The sequence below is a fragment of the Pecten maximus genome, chromosome 9 (assembly GCF_902652985.1).
Source record: "Pecten maximus chromosome 9, xPecMax1.1, whole genome shotgun sequence".
NCBI lineage: Eukaryota > Metazoa > Mollusca > Bivalvia > Pectinida > Pectinidae > Pecten > Pecten maximus.
The window spans coordinates 17,116,897-17,136,247 of record NC_047023.1 but is presented as its reverse complement, the minus strand read 5'-3'; the positions used below and the strand labels follow the sequence as shown (position 1 = coordinate 17,136,247).

Genomic DNA, 19,351 nt, shown 5'->3' with positions numbered 1-19,351 from the left:
AGTTGAGTAGCTGTTTACAAGATAGTGCGGCATCTGTTGTCCCGGAGGAGTATAGTAAATAGGCGTACCAGGAGGTCCAGCACCGGGGACAGTTGATCGTATATCCCCTTTTAAGTAATGATCATGTTGAGGCGACCGAAGCTCGACCGCGGGTCAGACGACCAGCTACGTGGTCAACTTTTGGTCAGGTAATGGGGAGACGTGGCGCTGTCGTGGCATCTACGTCACGATTCCTATATAAACAGCGCCCATCTCGACTTGGGAAGAGAGCCCGGGAAGAGCCCGGAGAGAGCTCGGAGAGAGCACGATTAGATATGCTAGAGAGCGCCATTGGACTTGCGGAGAGAGTGCTCCAATAACTTCATGAACGGACGTCTCTACTGATGTCTCCGTTTGAACATTTTTCGTACTATTATATTTAGCATTGTGTAATGCTGAAGCTGTACCTGTATTAACAATTTGGTGGCGGAATGTCTCATATCCTGGTATAATAAACAAATGAATTGGAACCTGGGTTGAACTCTGTTTATTTAAGCACACGTAGACACCTGAAGTGAAGAAAACGATGTTGATTATCTTCTGTGCTCAGAATGTATTTTAAACAATCCTAGTTTCATTATTGTTTTTATCTTACTCCTGTGTAATGACATAGAAACCAATCCCGGACCTGAACATGAACACAATGAACTGTCGTTTTTCCACCTTAATGCAAATGAGTGTACGCAACAAAATATCTTATATTGAATTATTGGTCCACGAATATTCAATTATATTATTAACTTAAAAACACATTTATATGAAAATATTTTAAACTCTGAACTTATGATCGATATGGATATTCTGAACCACTCAGACTTGATAGGAACTGTTTTGGGGGTGGTGTCATGGTGTATATATCAAACGATGTTCATTACAAACGCAGGATGGATTTAGAATTTGATGGTGGCGAAATCATATGGGTAGAATTTAAGTTTACTAACTGTTCATATCTTATTTGTGCGGTTTATCGTCCTGAAGGATCAAATATACCATTTTGGGATAATTTCCAATCATGTATTGAGACTGCGCTCGGTATTAGTTCTAACATTATTATACTTGGTGACATTAATATTGATTTGATTAGAATTCGAAATCATAGACTCAATGAACTAATACTTCATTTTAATCTAACAAACGTAATACAAGAACCTACTCGTGTCACCGCTCGTTCTAGTACACTTATTGACCCTATACTTGTAAGTGATACCGTTAATATTTTAGAAGCCTCTGTTATCCCTGTCGAAAACGAAGTAAGTGATCACTCTGTCACACATATTGTTGTACAATTACCGGGTAAGATTTTCAAAACATATAAACGAGATGTTTGGATATATAAAAATGCTGATTATGAAAAGTTTAATAGTCTTATTAGAGAGTTTCCATGGCAAGATAGGATGGAAAACTGTACTGTAGACGAAGCATGTGAACTATTTACTAATTCTTTCCTCACCTTTGCTAACATGTGTTTACCTAAGAAAACTGTAACTATAAGGAAATCTGACAAACCATGGTTTAATTCAGAACTACGCAAAGAGATCAGGAAAAGGGACAGATTCCATAAAAAAGCACGCAAATCTAATCGTCCGGTTAACATACTGAAATTCAAACAACAGCGAAACAGGGTAAATAACATAAAAAACTGCTAAATTATCGTTTTTCGAAAATATAAATGGTATTATAAACAATTTTGCCGTACATGTTTCTAAGTCTTATAGGAAACTAATGCATCGTTTAATTGGAAAATCGGGTAAATCGGAATCAATTCCTTCACTATACGACAGTACTAAAGGTGAATTGGTATATGATAATAAGAAGAAAGCTAATTTGTTGAACTCTTTCTTTTGCTCCATATCTGAAATTATTGATGAACCAATTGATATTCCTGAATTTACATCAAGAGGTAATAATACTATTTAAAATATTATTTTATCTGTTAGTGAAGTAAAGGATATTCTTTTGAATCTTAAATTAAACAAAGCTACTGGTAAAGATACTATTAGTCATGAAATGTTGAAAAATACTGCTGAAACTGTATGCATTCCCTTACAGTTATTATTTAATTTATCCTTAACTCAGTGTAAGTTTCCTAACCAATGGAAGACTGCTATGGTAATACCTCTATTCAAAAAAGGTGAACGTTTTTTATCCTCTAATTATAGACCAATTTCTCTGCTTAGCACTGTTAGTAAAGTTTTTGGGCGAGTTGTGTATAAACATCTATATAATTTTTCTTTGATAACAACCTTTTATATAAGTATCAGTCTGGTTTTCTTCCGGGTCATTCTACTGTGTCACAATTAATTGAGATTTATCATAACATTTGCCTATCATTGGAAAATAAACTGCAAACTTGTATGTTTTTTTTCGATATTTTTCTAAGGCTTTTGATAGGGTTTGGCATCGTGGACTTCTGGAAAAACTTTATTCATATGGGTTCAAAGGTAGGAGTTATAACTGGTTAAAAGACTATATAACTGACAGAAATCAATTCGTTGTCATTGGTTACTCAAGCTCAGATACCGGATACTTGAAAGCTGGAGTTCCACAAGGGTCGGTGTTAGGGCCATTTCTATTTTTAATATTTATTAACGACATTTCTGAAAATTTATTTTCATTGTCAAGAATGTTTGCTGATGATACTTCTCTCTCATACTCTGGAAATAACAGAATGAATATAGAACGGCATTTGAATGATGATTTAACAGCTATAGATCATTGGTCAAAACTATGGAAAGTTAATTTTAATCCAAGCAAAACTGATGTTATAATCTTCAACGGCTCTCTTGAAAAAATTGATATTAATTTACAATTTAATAACACAACATTGACTTGCAGTAATATACACAAACACTTAGGAGTAACGTTGAACGAAAATGCTAAGTGGGAAACTCATATTTCAAATATCGCTAATTCTGCCTCACGTCACTTATCTGTTTTACGTAAGTTGAAATTTACTTTGAAAAAGGAAATTTTGTCTAAATTATATATTGTATTTATAAATTATATATTGTATTTATAAGACCCTTGCTAGAATATGCGAGTGAATTATGGGATGGATGTAACAACTCAGATACTGACAAGTTAGAGAAAATTCAGCTAGAAGCAGCTAGAATTGTCACAGGTTTAACCTCATTTACAAGTAGACAGTCGCTATATATAGAAATCGGGTGGGAAACACTATTAGAAAGGCGAAAGCAGAAAAAACTTTTATTATTCTATAAAATGCACTATAATATGGCGCCATCTTATTTGAACGACCTTTTGCCCAACAGAGTTAATGAAAATACTACTTACAACTTGAGAAATAACCAAGATTATGTACCACCTAGATGTCGTCTGTCTCTATATGAAAAATCATTTCTTCCCAGCACAGTAAAAACATGGAATTCTTTAGACATCACTGTAAGATCTTCAGAAACAATAGCAAAATTTAAAAGACAAATAAAACGAAAAATACCTGTAGCAATAAGACTAGGAGTTGGTGACAGAAAACTTGATGTCATTCACACTAGACTTCGACATGGATGTAGCTCATTAAATTCAGACCTTTTTAAAGTTAATTTAACTCTGAACCATTCATGTAATTGTTCATTTCCCTTGGAAAATGCGCTACATTATTTTTTACAATGTCACCAATATAACGATCATCCTGTCATGTTTTTGAGGAAATTGTCTGTATCTAATGTCCATATAGATCTAAATCTGATACTTAATGGATCAGATAGACTTAGTCAAATTGACAATGACAATATACGGTTGATTGTTCATGAATATATAAAAAATACTAACCGTTTTTATTAATCTGATGTCATTTATGTCATAATTTTAAGTCATGAACAATAGACTATACAACTCCTATATCAATTTGTGCAAAATAAATTATATATGACATATATATGCAAAATACTGATATATATAACATCGATAGACTATATATATCGAAACTATATTGTTGATAGTACATGTAAACCAACATTTTTATTACCATATTGTACATTTTGTTTTATGTTTACTTATTAATATTATGTCATGATCATTTACTTGATAGCCATAACACTATTGTAATTTTGGTAACTGGTATGGCACACGTCGTTGTTTCAACCAATACATATAAATTTATGTTGTGTTCTTTTATATATATATATGTGTAAAATATCATTATATTGTATCGTAAATGCTGCCATTTGTTAATACCATTATATTCATGTTTATGGAAGAGGACAATTATAAGTTGTAAAACTTGTGTCCAATTCCTTTTGAAATGTTTTCAAATAAAATATGTTTAAACTAAAACCTGAAGTGTTAGAATATGAAACATTTGTTATTCTTAGCTAGATCTATTTCTGTAGAAAAAAACCTTATTCTCCATATCTGTTCCATATAAACGTCCTATTTGCAAGATTGAAAAAAAAACACTTACACAAAAAACAGTCATTTGAAAATAATCTGATAGGACAATGTCCAGTTAATTAGTGGATTTGGTGAACAAAATTATTTAAGTGACAGAAATTAATTAAACAATATCATTATTTTTATCAATAATTATATTCTAGGCCTATCAAGATAGCATTAATATTTATTAGCAATCATAGCAAAACAACTTAATTAGAGTTATTCTTGGACCACACAGCCATTAATGTTTTGTTTCATTAAACTATGCAAATGCGACAGCTAGCCCCTGCTTTAATACTATTTTTAGAAATTGTCTCGATGCTCTTTAAATAAACCAATTTTGATTGGTCGTTATATTTAGCCTGTACAATGCACAACATAAATAGTGATTACACCGTCTGTAATTATTCATTTATATCATTCTTAACCGAAGGAGAGGACGTGTTGCTATATAACATATCATTTAACACAAGTTACTGTTTTAGTACAATATTGTTTAAGTAGATTTACAGTAACGACCTATTATATTTGCTAGTGTCTGCTGATAAACCGAAACCATGGCTTCTCCCTTAGTTGATGTTTACGTGAAAATGCCAAATGGAAGGACCTCTACATTCGCTCTTATGCCGACAGACAGCGCAAGCAAAATCTACGATAAAATTGGCAAAGAGGAGGGCGTGTCAGGGAAGCGTATTCGCCTGAAGTACCAGGGGAAAGTAGTGGATAAAACAAAAACCATCGGTTACCTTATCAGACCGGAAACGATTTTAAAAGGGGAGGTAAGTCGTCTACTTTCATTTTCATGTTGAAAGTTTCACACAACTAATTATTTCACCCTATGTTATTACCAATGACTCAATCCCCTCAATCCCTCATTTGGAGTTAAAATGTTGTGATATTCATTTTAAATTAGAGTTTGAAGATTTCCTTAACAGAAAAATGATGTTATTGGATTGGTTTAATAGCATATAAGAGCACAAAAGTTTACAGTGGACTGGGTAATTCCCACGTTTTTACACCTAGAATCCTACATCTTTCTATTTTTCAAAATCTCAAGACCCTACTCTTTGTTCTGGTACATATAGAAAGTACACATTTCATGTATCATTTACTCATCAGGAAAAAGCGACAAACCTAAGAAACACATTTTCTTCAGGGACTTTGATCAGAACCAGCTACGTAAATTAGTTGTGTGAGACCTGAAATTTCTCTCTCTCAAGTAATATCATGTTATCCCCTTCTTCAATCCTAAATGTTATCTAGAAAAAAACATCACATTCCTGGTTTTCTTTCATAAAATATTTGGTATTAAATTTATTATTAAGTATGCTAATTGTATGTACCATGGATTTTTAACCAAATACCAAGAACATTGGTACATTGTGTTAATTTGCTTTGAAAACCATGCTAGACCTTTGTCTCAGTGGAAGAAATATTGTTATATAAAAATAACAATTTAAAAAAAATAGTATAAGATATATTCTAGTAAATGAATACAAATAAATAAATATTATGATAAGTATGAAGTATTTTGATTACTAAAGTAATTATTCAAAAAGTCTTTTTATTGAGTTGATTGATTTCTTTGTCTTTCATTCATCACAGCGTTCATTGACATTCGATATTTCACAGGTAGTTTTCCCAAAAACCATGTCCATCATACTGAGGTTTGAAGACGGTCACACGATTTCCATGGATGTTCAAAATGTGGATGATGTATCTAGCATCAAATCATACATACATGATGTGAAAGACCTCCCAAAGGCCAATATTATTTTAAAGGTATATGCTATTTCTTACGTGTTCTAATAGAACATGGAAAATGGTCAATCTTCCCCCAGATTTTTAGTTGGAGTTGCTGTCAAAAAAAAAGAAAAAAAAAAGGAAAGAAATTGAAAAAAGAAAACAAACAAAGTAAAGTTATTAAGTTGTAATTAATGAAATGAAACGAAATGCTTAAATCAAGACGAAGGAACGGACGAGCTTTATGATAACTAATTATTCGATTCAATAACCGTTAAACCTGTATATCTACTGCAGCTTGCCGGTCAAACCAGGGCACTCCAGAACGACATGCTTCTGTTTGAGGTGGGAGTGAAGGAAGAATCCATCTTGGAAGTCAGCGGGTCTAAACCCAAACGGTCCGACACTCCCGCGGGTACATATATAGGATACTTAAAATGTTTCGTGGCAGTATAACGAGTATTATCGCTGATCTGCGCTATTTCTCATGTCACATATAGGTTCTATAAAGGGGGTTTGACAATCAAAGATTCCGTTTTAGGAATAATTATATCAAATTCAGATGTTTCATGTTAAAAAGGGGTTTAACCGATATGCATTCACAATGTCAAAACACAGTTTACAAATATTCCTACAATATATCAAAAGGATAATAAAAACATCGGAAGATTTCCATCCTGAATATAAACAATTAATATATTATTATATTATCTTGATTAAAACTGTATCTGTTTCATGTAAAATTTGTAATTTTCCACAATCTTTTCAAATTCCACTGTTAACAGTGAAGTTACAATGACACATAATTATTATATTTCCCGATTTTCAGAAAGTTCCATAAGAGAAGAGAAGCCACCTGAAGATTTAAAGGAGGTGAGTTATCTGATCATTAAAACTACCCACGGTAGTTGCCAGAGAAACGTTTTCTGTCCACTACTTATACATGTAAATTGCTGTGCTCCATGTCGTTAGAGACAGTTGTGATCAGTACAACAACCCTGTATTATCCTTAATCATTAATTTCGAAAAAAATATCCATTTTCTTTATCGTCAGTAATAACAATCGTTCGGACCTCAGTGCCAATATACCGTGATTTAGAGTTTTTCCAAATCCCCAAGTTTACGAACTTAATTATCTCCCTTTTCAGGACGTTCTTTCCAGCTTTGACACAGGCGGTAAAAACGTAGAAGTGGTCTTCTGTTTCGATACTACCGGGAGTATGTCGTCCAATCTCGTCACAGTACGTATCTCCGCGTGGTTTAACAATTCTATGTTTTTTGTTACATTGTTATTTCAAGCTTCCTTCTCAGTCAAGTTAGATTATGATAGAAATGCTGTTTTTTTTCCAATGATTGTGTCAAAAGCATGATAATCATGTTTTGTGGTTTACCAAGGGTATCAATAAAATGTACGAAATAGATTATACTTGTATCATAAATATTGTTTATGATCAGATATCTCTTGAAATATTAGTTGTTTTATAAAATACATACGATATTTTATACATTTTCCGTGAACATCCTGAACTAGACTGATTAACCTAACATTTCTTGTGTACCTGATTTAGGTGAGACAAAATATTAAGGACACGTGTACCCGGCTGATCAGAGACATCCCTAGAATCAGGATCGGTATTATGGCCCACGGTGACTACTGTGACCAGGGTATATACGTCATCAAATCTATCGATCTGACGTCAGATGTGGATCTGCTGGTCAACTTTGCCACAGACACACCCTCTACCGGTGGAGGGGACACCCCGGAGGTAAGCCCCCCCCCCCCCCCCCCCCCCCCCCCCAAAAAAATAAAATAAAAAATAAAATAGAGAGAAAAAAAAAATAATAAAAAAAAAAAAAATAAATAAATTTAATGTTGGTAATAACATAAGTCATGTGTATCTCAATGCACACCCTAATATTCTTTATCATTCATGATGTTATGAGATAATTGACCACACTTGTTTGACAGCAAGTATTTTGTCATATATTTTCAGAAATGGCGGGTATTTTTTGTTAATTATACAGATCGCCTACATCTACGACAAGTTAATGATAATTCTATAATGATGCCCTTAATGTTCTTGCCCTGATAGTGTTACGAGTGGGCCCTACGAAAGGCACAGGAACTGGACTGGTCTGAGGATTCGGCCAAAGCGTTTGTGGTCATAGGTGATTGTGAACCGCATCCTCCATCGTATACTGACCAGAACATCAACTGGCGAGACGAAATGGACGTCTTAAAGGGAATGGGGGTGAAGGTAAGCATTAGTTACTCTTTTTTGTATCTTATATCTCGCAGTGCCAAAATGTAAATACTTGCTTAAAATCTAAACAGTATCACTTAAATTAAACTACCGTTTACATGTAAATCGACAAAATAGTCACTTGAATGAAATAATAATTGAATTGAATTTGATTAAAATAATTAGACCGGACTGAATAAAATCTGTATTTGACTTATCCGATGGTTCGACTTTTCATATTGCAATATTGCATATGCTAGATTAGCACCAGATAGTGACCTTCTGGCCGCTTTATTTTGAATGGTTTGGGAGCGTCATAATCCTTTTTTTTTTTAAATAAATATTTTTAATCGTCTATTAAGTGTTATTTGAATTGAAAGAACTGTGTTGATTACATTTGAAAAGTGTGTTTCCAGTCAAATTCAACGATAAGTAATTAGCAAATGTTGATATAACTAATTAAGAATTGCTTTAAAGTGTTTTAAAATGACAATAGCTAGAGAGTAAAAAAAGGATTTATTAAGTTTTGTTTGTTTTTCTACCATTTCAATAAATAACTTTTGTTATTTTTGCGCTAAACCGACCATGTTCAGAATGCGGGGTTAAAGTTGAAGATAACAAGCAACTATCGTTGTTAGCAATAGTGACGTATTAAATGTAATGTAGTAGTCTTACAATTAACTTCACTAATGACGTTTGTAGGTTTATGGCGTCCATTGTGGAACCAACAGAGGCCCCGCTGAACACTTTTACGGCCTCCTGGCAGAAGAAACGGGCGGATGTTTACTAAAGCTTGTTCACTTCAGTCTTATCACAGAAATGTTCTTGGCTGGTAAGTTACCTCACGTAGACACGATAGCGAATTCCGTCTTTTCGTAATGTAGAGTTATCTGCTCTTGTGGGCAGGTATTGGTTGTTACGTCATTAGTTTACGCTGAGAAATTACGTCGTTTTCTCATATTTGTGACGTTACTCTCACAAACAGATGACGAAAAAATCAATTACAAAAAGACGAAATAAAGTAAATACAATTTGGTGCAATTAAAACGGTGACACATCTACCCAAAAATAGCTACAATTTGCTGACTTGCAGACGTTTCTTTGGTATAATGTTTTTGGCGAATTACTGAAATGATATATAGTGACCTATGAATGAATGCTTCAGTTTAAATGTAAACATTTTTTTCTGGTGTATGATAGTTCCGAATCCTATAGATTCTTTGCAGGGGGAAAAGTCACCGATTTAATCACCTACAATGTACATGCATTTTGAATAATTCAATAGCATATTGCTAACTTGTAGTTCGTTATACAAAACGCGGGCACTGAATAGAACCAATTGAAAAAAAATTCCTGACCACCTTTTGGGTAAAACTAATTGAGTCCATCATATGCAGGTATGTGGGAAAGGGAAATTCTACCCGAGGGTTCAGAATCTAGGCTTGCCGAGGTTCTGCCCCCAAATTCTACACCCGAGGCTAGACCTTCCCTATCCCACTATCCCACATACCTAACATGGACTATTTTTCTCACACCTTTTTCATGAAATGCACGAGGGAATCGACCCAACATAGCGAAATCATATAGAATCTTATTTTCTCGGTGACCGACAATAAAACCAATTAAATATTTAGAAAGACGAGAAAAAAGTGTGGTATACCGAAGACCATACCGAAGGTATACCATGAAAATTAAGCTGACTGTCAAAAGTGTCAAGACGCTTCTCTCTCGGCCTTGCCCTTCTTGTCTCATCGCAGAGAGGAATGAAAGATGCTATTAATATTTCAAGACCGCGTATTTTAGTGAATTTAATGAGAATTAAACTAATTTTATAGTTCCTCCGTTGTGTTGACGCTGTTTTGTTGGTTGTAGTATGCTGTATAGAACTTCCGTTGTGTTGACGCTGTTTTTTGTTGTTGTAGTATGCTGTATAGAACTTCCGGTGTGTTGACGCTGTTTTGTTTGTTGTAGTATGCTGTATAGAACTTCCGTTGTGTTGACGCTGTTTTGTTTGTTGTAGTATGCTGTATAGAACTTCCGGTGTGTTGAAGCTGTTTTGTTTGTTGTAGTATGCTGTATAGAACTTCCGGTGTGTTGACGCTGTTTTGTTTGTTGTAATTTGCTGTATAGAACTTCCGGTGTGTTGACGCTTAGAACTTCCGGTATGTTGACGCTGTTTTGTTTGTTGTAGTATGCTACAAAGAGGCGGCCCCAGAACAGCTGGAGGCGTACGAAGAAGAGCTGGCACAGGAAGGAAAGCTCTCGGAAGGTACGAAAGATCTTCTTAGGCAGTTAGATACCAAACCAACAGAGCGAGTTGAGGAAACAGACGACAAGAAGGCAGCACCTACGAAGAAGGTATGTGCCCAGGAACTACAAACAAACCCAGTGTTTCGTAAGGAAATAAATAACATATATTCTAAAATCTTCATACCGGTTTATGATTGCTGATTTCGGCCTATGATGTTCAGCATGTTTGTTTTCAAATGAAAATATAACATCAACTGATTTCTTTAACAACAATTGATAGAAATTATACACTAAAAAAGCGAGTGCATTATCCACTGCGTCTCATTTACAAATCATAATCATGAACACTCTTTAAATAATACAAATAAAGGAAATCAGACTGTGGATCTTTTGACTAGATGCCAGGTCAGTCCAGTTTTTACACGTAGGCATTTGGGCGTTTTCCGCAAGCGAAACTTATTGGGGAAAACATGTAACCTCTCCCACAGTTCCCTGGACAAGCTCAATAAGGACAGCATTGCATTCTGGGGTATATTTGTAGATGTAGGTGTTATCTTTCATATTTATATTATGTGAAAAAAAAAGACACAAAAAGAAACATTTTGCATATATTATAGGCAAACTGGCGTGTTAATAGCCATTTTGGAGAATTTGATAAATGTATCTGATTATGTTCCAGGAGAGGTATGTGTATGCTGCCTGGTGGGATGTGAGTCTCGATAAAACTACAGTTCCTAGTTATGTATACGACGCACAAAAAGACAGGTGGACAGGTGAGTGTTTGGAAAGAGGTTGATCATTCTAGAACATTGGTTAGATGGAAAACTTTGTTAGAGCTCCTTTTTGTGACAATTTTGGTACCTACCTTAAAGCTAGGATGCTGTGTGTCAATTTTTTACAGATTAGGAAGCAGATGAAAAATGATACCTCATGCTAAATTCAAGAAAAAAGTTCTTGTTACAAATTGGCACCCAAAAACCTGCGGCACTTTCCTGAAGTGCATTATAAATGTATCCGTATGTAAATCATTATTGTCATATATGTTTCAGAATACAGAGATCCGTCAACAACGTTTAATAACATCCTACCAACGACTCCAAAGACAGTTCTCCCTCGTCCCGTATCCTCTACAAAAAAGAAACAGACGAAGTGCAGCATTATGTAAATTAAGTGCAGCATTATGTAAATAAAGACAAAAAACATATTGCAAAGACATTGAAAAATGCATATCTTGATATGTGAAGACATGATCGATTGATCTCGGATTTCTAGAAACCCAATCGGACAGGAACACCAAGTTGCCCTAACAATTTAAAAGCTTAACTTGGGTGATGGATCAAACATATCACGTGACTGGATGACAGCAACCCGAGTCATCACCAGAAGGTCTAATCCCGTCACGTGACATGCAATGCGAAACTGATTTGTTTTTCAGGGACTTCCCGAGACCCTGCTTAGCGCTCAGCAAATAAGGAGTGGGACGACTGGTTCGCCCGTTGTCAGTATAATGTGACCGGGTGGGGTGTGCTGCTGGGTGTCTTCGGCAGTATGCTTCAGTGAGGTAGCACTATAAATCGGCAAAAGTTCCGGCCTATCACAAGGAGACTTAACACGAACATACCACAGCCTCCCAAAACACACATACGCACTCACCACACGCATACATGTCGCACGCACGGGAGGCCGTCTTTAAATGACCTTAGCTGTTAATAGGACGTTAAACAAAATAAACCAAACCAAACCAAACTTCCCGAGACGTATAAAACATTGACGGGCTGAGAATGGCCACGTTAGGAGAACTATCTATCAGAGGATTTCCAATGTTGATATGAATTAATGATTCATGTGTGATCTGGGTTTAGATGCATTCCCGAAGTGTTCAGATATACTTTTCACAAAGGAAGAGGACATTTTGGTTACACTTTTTCTGTATTCGCATTTGTACAATGTCATGAACAGCCAGCTTTTGGCTTTTGACTGATTGTGATATATCACTGATCGTATGGACAGTATATACATGTATAACAAGCAGAAAGCACCTTAAGTTATCTTGTTTAAGATATATTTAGGGACTGCGCTTCTTAAGGAAATCAGCCTTGTGCTCGTAGGTCTTGATAGACGGAAAAGCAAGTTTATGCAAATGATTTAGTTGGCTTATAATTGAGCCATTTAATACGAGTTGCTTCCCTTACATCACTTTTAGTTTCTAATAGATATAACCCCAAAAGCATTTTTGTTAAACGATCGGCACACAGGCACACTTTAGGGTGTATTGTTATGAGGCAGGGTCATTAAGCTTTTGTTTGTTTTTGTTTGTTTGTTTTTGTTTAACGTCCTATTAACAGCCAGGGTCATTTAAGGACGTGTCAGGTTTTAGAGGTGGAGGAAAGCCGGAGTACCCGGAGAAAAACCACCAGCCTACAGTCAGTACCTGGCAACTGCCCCACGTAGGTTTCGAACTCGCAACCCAGAGGTGGAGGGTTAGTGTTAAAGTGTCGGGACACCTTAACCACTCGGCCACCGCGGGTCATTAAGCAACAAAGGGAAGCCCGTTGCATGCCATCCAGAGCAAAAAGACACAGCCACGTCAGCACAGACCGGTCCGTTTCTCAGCTTCCCAAGGAACATAAACCGACACGGGTAGGGATCATCACACCCTGAAAACCGAGAGTAAGGCCGTCCCATACATTGGAATGGGTGTCTGTGGGTTGATCTCGTAAGAGATGATACGAACAAAAACTAAAGGAAATAATGTTTCTACACTAAAATCAGACTAGTCTAGGTCGACGCACTGACGAATAAAGTTTTACAAATACAAACACCTGTGATTATGTAGACATGTACTTACACCCCACAGGGACCTGACAATTTGTCACAAAATGTGTACCTGGGCCTAACCTAGTGTACGTAGTATTGCCCATATTGAGACGTTTTGTCATCAGTACATGAATTTAATGAACACCGAGGGGTGTTCTTTTTTTTTTATAGAATTATATCCCTCCTCCACCTCTCCACCAGAAACAAATATATATAAGTATCTGAAAATGTACTAGTCCACATACACAGACTAAAAAATTTACCCAAATTCCGTGGTCCCTGTGACCGTGGGTAATAGACGATGTACAAACATATGGTTGTACAACACATGTCAAAACTTTGTTAAGCTCACTTACATTCTTTTTTTTTTATTAAATATTTGTTATACATTTATGTTTATGGCTGTTAAATATGTTTTTCATGTACACATGCAATATCTTTATATACATTAAATAAAGTGTTACAATATGTTTATATAATAATGTATGTCAATATATAGTTTGTATGTCAAATAAAGTTTTTAATACATCGTAAATATAGTTTGGTGTGTATTGTACAAATCACCATTGAACAGTGGAACTTTATTGGTGTGGGCAGTTTGATTTGCCTGGAAAGTGGAACATTATTAGTTTGGACAATTTTGGTTTGCTTGGATAGTGGAACCTTATTGGTCTAGACAATTTGGTTTGTGAGTAAAGTAAACCGGTTGATTGTTTTCGTATGGCCTTGACCTTTGATCCAATGACCTCCATCTTTGGTTAGTTGTCCTCTTGTTCCATTCCGACCAACTTTAAAATGCAATAAAAAGTGCTCATCATTGAAAAGATATAAAATTTGACATTGACATTTAGACTTACTGACCTTGACCTTTGACTTGATGACCTTGACTTTTGTTCAGTTTACTTGCTTATTTAAACTACAATCTTTCTGTATCTTTCAGGGCCGACAGCGTGTACATTGACTGTCAAAAGCGATCCAAGAGGAATCTTGTCGCCCAACAATAAATTATCTTTATTGTCAGAATGGTTGGTCTTTTCTCTACTTTGAATAAAGGGCCAACTATATTTGTTTTCCGTTCACTATTTCCTGAGAACTCAACGGTTTATTGGAAATCAAAAATTTATCGATACCATTTTGGTGGGAACAAAGAAGGATATAACGTCAAAATGACGTTACAACATGTTCACGGTGCAGAAAAATAATATTTTGAAATGTAACAGCGGGAAATGGTGCCAATACTCCGAGCCGAGTGAAAGAGGAAACAGTTTTCTACAAGTGTACAAAATTTTGTTCATGTCCGGTAAAAAAAATTCCCAAATCAGGATGAAAACGCATGAAATCAAGATGGAACAAGGATGAGGGCACACGTACATGATCATACTAAAAGTGAAGATGACATGTTAAGTTATCATAGATAATGTACGTATTCGGGTTTGTTTTTTAACACTTCAACATACAAAATTGTACAAGTATCTTCCAACAAGATATTACCATATTACAATTTCGTTTTTTTCGGAATGCAGAGTTACAATCCGTTTGTTTTCGTGCGCAGATATTGATTGTTACGTCATTTGTTTGTGAAAGTAACGTCATATTTTTGAGATCATTTCCACACGCAAACTAATGACGTAACAATCAATACCTGCTCACAAGAGCAGATAACTGTATTACATAAAGACAGAACAACACTTCATTTGCACCATACTATGTACAATATTAAATTCATACTTATGCAAGATGATATAATGGCAATCGAAATACATGTAACATGCTGAGAAGGATTAACTCACTGAATACTCTACAAAACTTTATTCGGGACACCAACTTATTCCAGATAACTGTCCATTGAAATTCCATGCTCCAAATTTCACCCAACATTCCAATAAATAACATGTAGGTCATGAATATATAAAATTGGAACTGTAAAATGCGCCGTCCTTGAACTGAAAGTATTGTAGATTGTGTAAACAATTCAACTAACATTCCTGACTGTGACTGTGTGTATCGGCCAACTGGCGTCCATGCAAATTCGATACGATCTACCCACAGACAATTGAAAAGGTTTCAGCAATACAGTTTATGCAACTCGAGACGGGGTGTTTATGTCAGGTTAAAGTTGTTCAGCGATGCGTGGAAAAGTTATGGTGGATCTACCGGTTCTATCTAGCGATTTTGCATGCGTGAATCAGCATGTTTATCAAGGATACAAAATGTACCCATATGTGTAGAGGACATTGCAAGGATTTTAAGTCCCTTTGAAATTGATGAGCTTTACCTGGATAAGCATACATTTACGTATACTGTAGTATAAGGTATCAAACACCTGTAGAACGGGTACCTACATTTGTCTAAAGTATGTGTATTATGTAAAGACGTTAAAATGTCAGGTTTCTTTTTTCTTTTTTCTTCAAAATTCTCGCATTTGGGAATTACATAAAAGTTTTATCTTTCATATTCTTCCTCACAACTTTCATCCAGATACATTACAAAATATTTGATTGTATAAGGATTCATTGTAGTAATTTTTGCTTATTAAGTATGTACATATTGTTTTAATTAATTTACAGTGTATTTTCTCAAATATTTTTGAGGCTTACTAATCTTGAACATTAATGCTTTTTGAAATGATATACATGGTCTATGTGTCAAATGTATCTTTCAATGCGTCTCATACACAGTAACATTCCTTTGAAGTTTTAAGCATACACAATTTTTTTTAATAGAATTCATGATGTTATTTACTACGCATATTTTGCTTTCCCCATGGTTTTCAAATTTTCGTTTGTTTCTGGATTTCCAAATAGTATTCAAAATTAAAGACGAATTAAAATCTAAGTGATAACAAGAAAACATAACATCTGTTGATTGCTCTATTTATAAATGGTGCTAAAGTTTTCCATATTCCTTTAGTAAAAATACATAAAATGTCAGGTTTCTAAAGTAAACTTTTAGAATAAATAACTATTCGGAAATGATAAGTCACGGCAGTAACACTCCTAGTGATGCCAATGATTTCTTGTTTTTTTCCTATTCCAGACGCGTATGAAATGCACAGGGAAACTGCCGACGTCATGGGGCCAGAGATGTTCCATCAACGTCATAGGACCAGAAATGTTCCGTCAACGTCATAGGACCAGAAATGTTCGATCAACGTCATAGGGCCAGAGATGTTCCATCAACGTCATGGGGCCAGAAAAGTTCCGTCAACGTCATAGGGCCAGAAAAGTTCCGTCAACGTCATAGGGCCAGAAAAGCTCCGTCAACGTCATAGGGCTAGACAAGTTCCGTCAACGTCATGGGGCCAGAGATGTTCCATCAACGTCATAGGCCAGAAAAGCTCCGTCAACGTCATAGGGCCAGAAAAGTTCCGTCAACGTCATGGGGCCAGAGATGTTCCATCAACGTCATAGGCCATAAAAGCTCCATCAACGTCATAGGGCCAGAAAAAATCCGTCAACGTCATGGGGCCAGAGATGTTCCATCAACGTCATAGGACCAGAAATGTTCCGTCAACGTCATAGGACCAGAAATGTTCGATCAACGTCATAGGCCAGAGATGTTCCGTCAACGTCATAGGGCCATAAAAGGTCCGTCAACGTCATAGGGCCAGAGATGTTCCGTCAACGTCATAGGGCCAGAAAAGGTCCGTCAACATCATACGGCCAGAAAAGCTGTCAACGTCATAGGGCCATAAAAGCTCCGTCAACGCCATAGGGCCAGAAATGTTCCGTCAACGTCATGGGGCCAGAAAAGGTCCGTCAACGTCATGGGGCCAGAAAAGTTCCGTCAACGTCATAGGCATAGGGCCATAAAAGCTCCGTCAACGCCATAGGGCCAGAAAAGGTCCGTCAACATCATACGGCCAGAAAAGCTGTCAACGTCATAGGGCGAGAAAAGCTCTTTCGGCGTCATAGGCCAGAAAATGTCTGTCAATAGCATAGGACAGAATATAAGCTCAATGTCATAGGCCAAAACGGATCAGTCAATAGCATGGGCCAGAAAAGCTCCGTCAACATCATAGGGCCAAAAAAACTGTCAACTTCTCAAGCCAGAAAGAAAGTTTCGCAGTTCCATCTTGTCTATCAAAGGCAGGTGTGGTTCGGGGATCATCCCGAGTCAATTGTTCAGATGCACGTCTTGGATCGATTTGGGAAACGCCAGGCAGTCTGAAAAAATTCTACTGGTTGTGGCATTTTCATTCTACACACATTTGTAGCTTACCATTCACATGGGATGTCCTACATGTATTTCTATATACCTTTACATTACACAACAGTAACATATTCGGTACACGATTTCTACCTGGGTAAAACCCCTAATTACACAAAGTATTAAAGAATGGTCCGCGAGTTTTAAAACGCATTCACCTGTGAAGACTGCTGGCTGTCCTCCATTTAAATGTTTAATAGTGACGTTTTAAAACTTTACTCGACGCCCCTGGTAAACATGTCCTAATCATTTCCCTTTAGTATATCAAGTTCCTTTCAAACAAACGGTTAACATGCAAACAAAAATGTATATATATATATGAGAGATATGGGTGCTTAGTACCAGTGTTCAAGATACCTATAACTTGTTTCTTTGTCACCATCGCGAAGGTGACCGCACAAGTCAACATTTTGTTTCGTGACTAGACATTTAATTCCCCTCTACATTTACCATTTGGTGATCTGTACAGTGGTTTCTCATGTCTTAGTTATGCATCACTAATCATCTTCCAATGATTGTATCTGGTACCTCTGACCTGTTTGTCAACATTCCTATATTATACAATGTACATGTAATTTTAACCGGAAATAATTGCATAATCTGAACAAGATATTCCCATCAATTCAATAATACTTTTCATGTTAGAAAAACAAGAAATTTCCTCTAGTTAAAAAAGGATGAAAATTGATCTGACCAAAATAGGATGAAAAATGGGTCTGGGCCAATGTTTGGTATATGAAATTCATCTTTCCTACTAGGTGAGTGTAGCTCTTGCAAAATTTTTTTTTTTTAAATCTTTTGGTTATTGATTATTTCAATGTGCAGTCTCTACTGTATTGCTTCTCCTAAACTGGCAACAATTTTCAATTTGTATCCTCTCCAGTCCCAATCTGATTAAAACTATCTTGATTGTTTATATTAATCCTAGATCAGGCTAGTGCGGCTATGTACACAAGATTTACAAAAAAACTGTTGCAGTCCTACATCCTGTGCACTTTTCTTGACTTGATCCATGGAAGATGTCACCATACTTCATTCTTCACCGATCCATGTCGGCTTTACACCACTATTACCATATAAACCCCCCACACCTGACCAACTCTTATACTGTTATAGTGATATAACAGCATGTATAAATCAAGTGTTCTACTTAAGGATATATGCTACCTTTCATTTTCTTTGATATCTTTTGCAAAAGTATGGAATACTATAAAAAAAATCTCATTTGGACAAGATATAACATTTATAATGTTTATGTATACCACTGATCATGATGACCTGTAATATAATATGTAATAATGTTTCCACTAGTAGTAACGAGTTACCAAGGAAATACATTACTGTTAAAAATTTTCAAGAAAAATTAAATTAGCTGAGGTAGCCTACAGATCCTTGGAATCAGCACTGGAATCGTCACTTATTCTAATATCTTTATTTGAACTCAAGTGTTCAAATACAAGATATTGCAAAGCTACTCAAATTGAAAATACAAAAACCATCTTATATATAAGATTTTATTATGTACAAAAATAGTGAATAATATATAATATATAAAAATGTCTTTGTGTACAACACCTCTTAAAAATATTTCTTTAAAAAATTACATCCAATTTAAATAATTTAAAATAACATCTCATCAATTCTTCTATTTGTTAAAA

At 35.7% G+C, this 19,351-nt stretch overlaps 1 protein-coding gene across 1 annotated transcript; it reads left to right on the top strand.

The window, feature by feature from the left end:
* Nucleotides 1-4,824: 4,824 nt before the first annotated feature.
* On the top strand, nt 4,825-12,218 carry LOC117334421. Its single transcript, XM_033894035.1, has 11 exons — nt 4,825-5,210; nt 6,064-6,213; nt 6,472-6,589; nt 7,004-7,047; nt 7,323-7,415; nt 7,743-7,940; nt 8,268-8,432; nt 9,120-9,249; nt 10,609-10,775; nt 11,347-11,440; nt 11,717-12,218. Exons 1-11 carry the CDS (start codon nt 4,989-4,991, stop codon nt 11,830-11,832), a joined length of 1,497 nt encoding a protein of 498 aa, XP_033749926.1. The 5' UTR covers nt 4,825-4,988; the 3' UTR covers nt 11,833-12,218.
* The last annotated feature ends 7,133 nt before the right edge of the window (nt 12,219-19,351 follow it).

Coding starts and splice junctions, on each gene's coding strand:
- LOC117334421 (XM_033894035.1), top strand. CDS start 4,989: ATGGCTTCTCCCTTAGTTGATGTTTACGTGAAAATGCCAAATGGAAGG. Junction 10,776..11,346: donor AGGCAGCACCTACGAAGAAG/GTATGTGCCCAG, acceptor ATTATGTTCCAG/GAGAGGTATGTGTATGCTGC. Junction 11,441..11,716: donor ACAAAAAGACAGGTGGACAG/GTGAGTGTTTGG, acceptor TATATGTTTCAG/AATACAGAGATCCGTCAACA.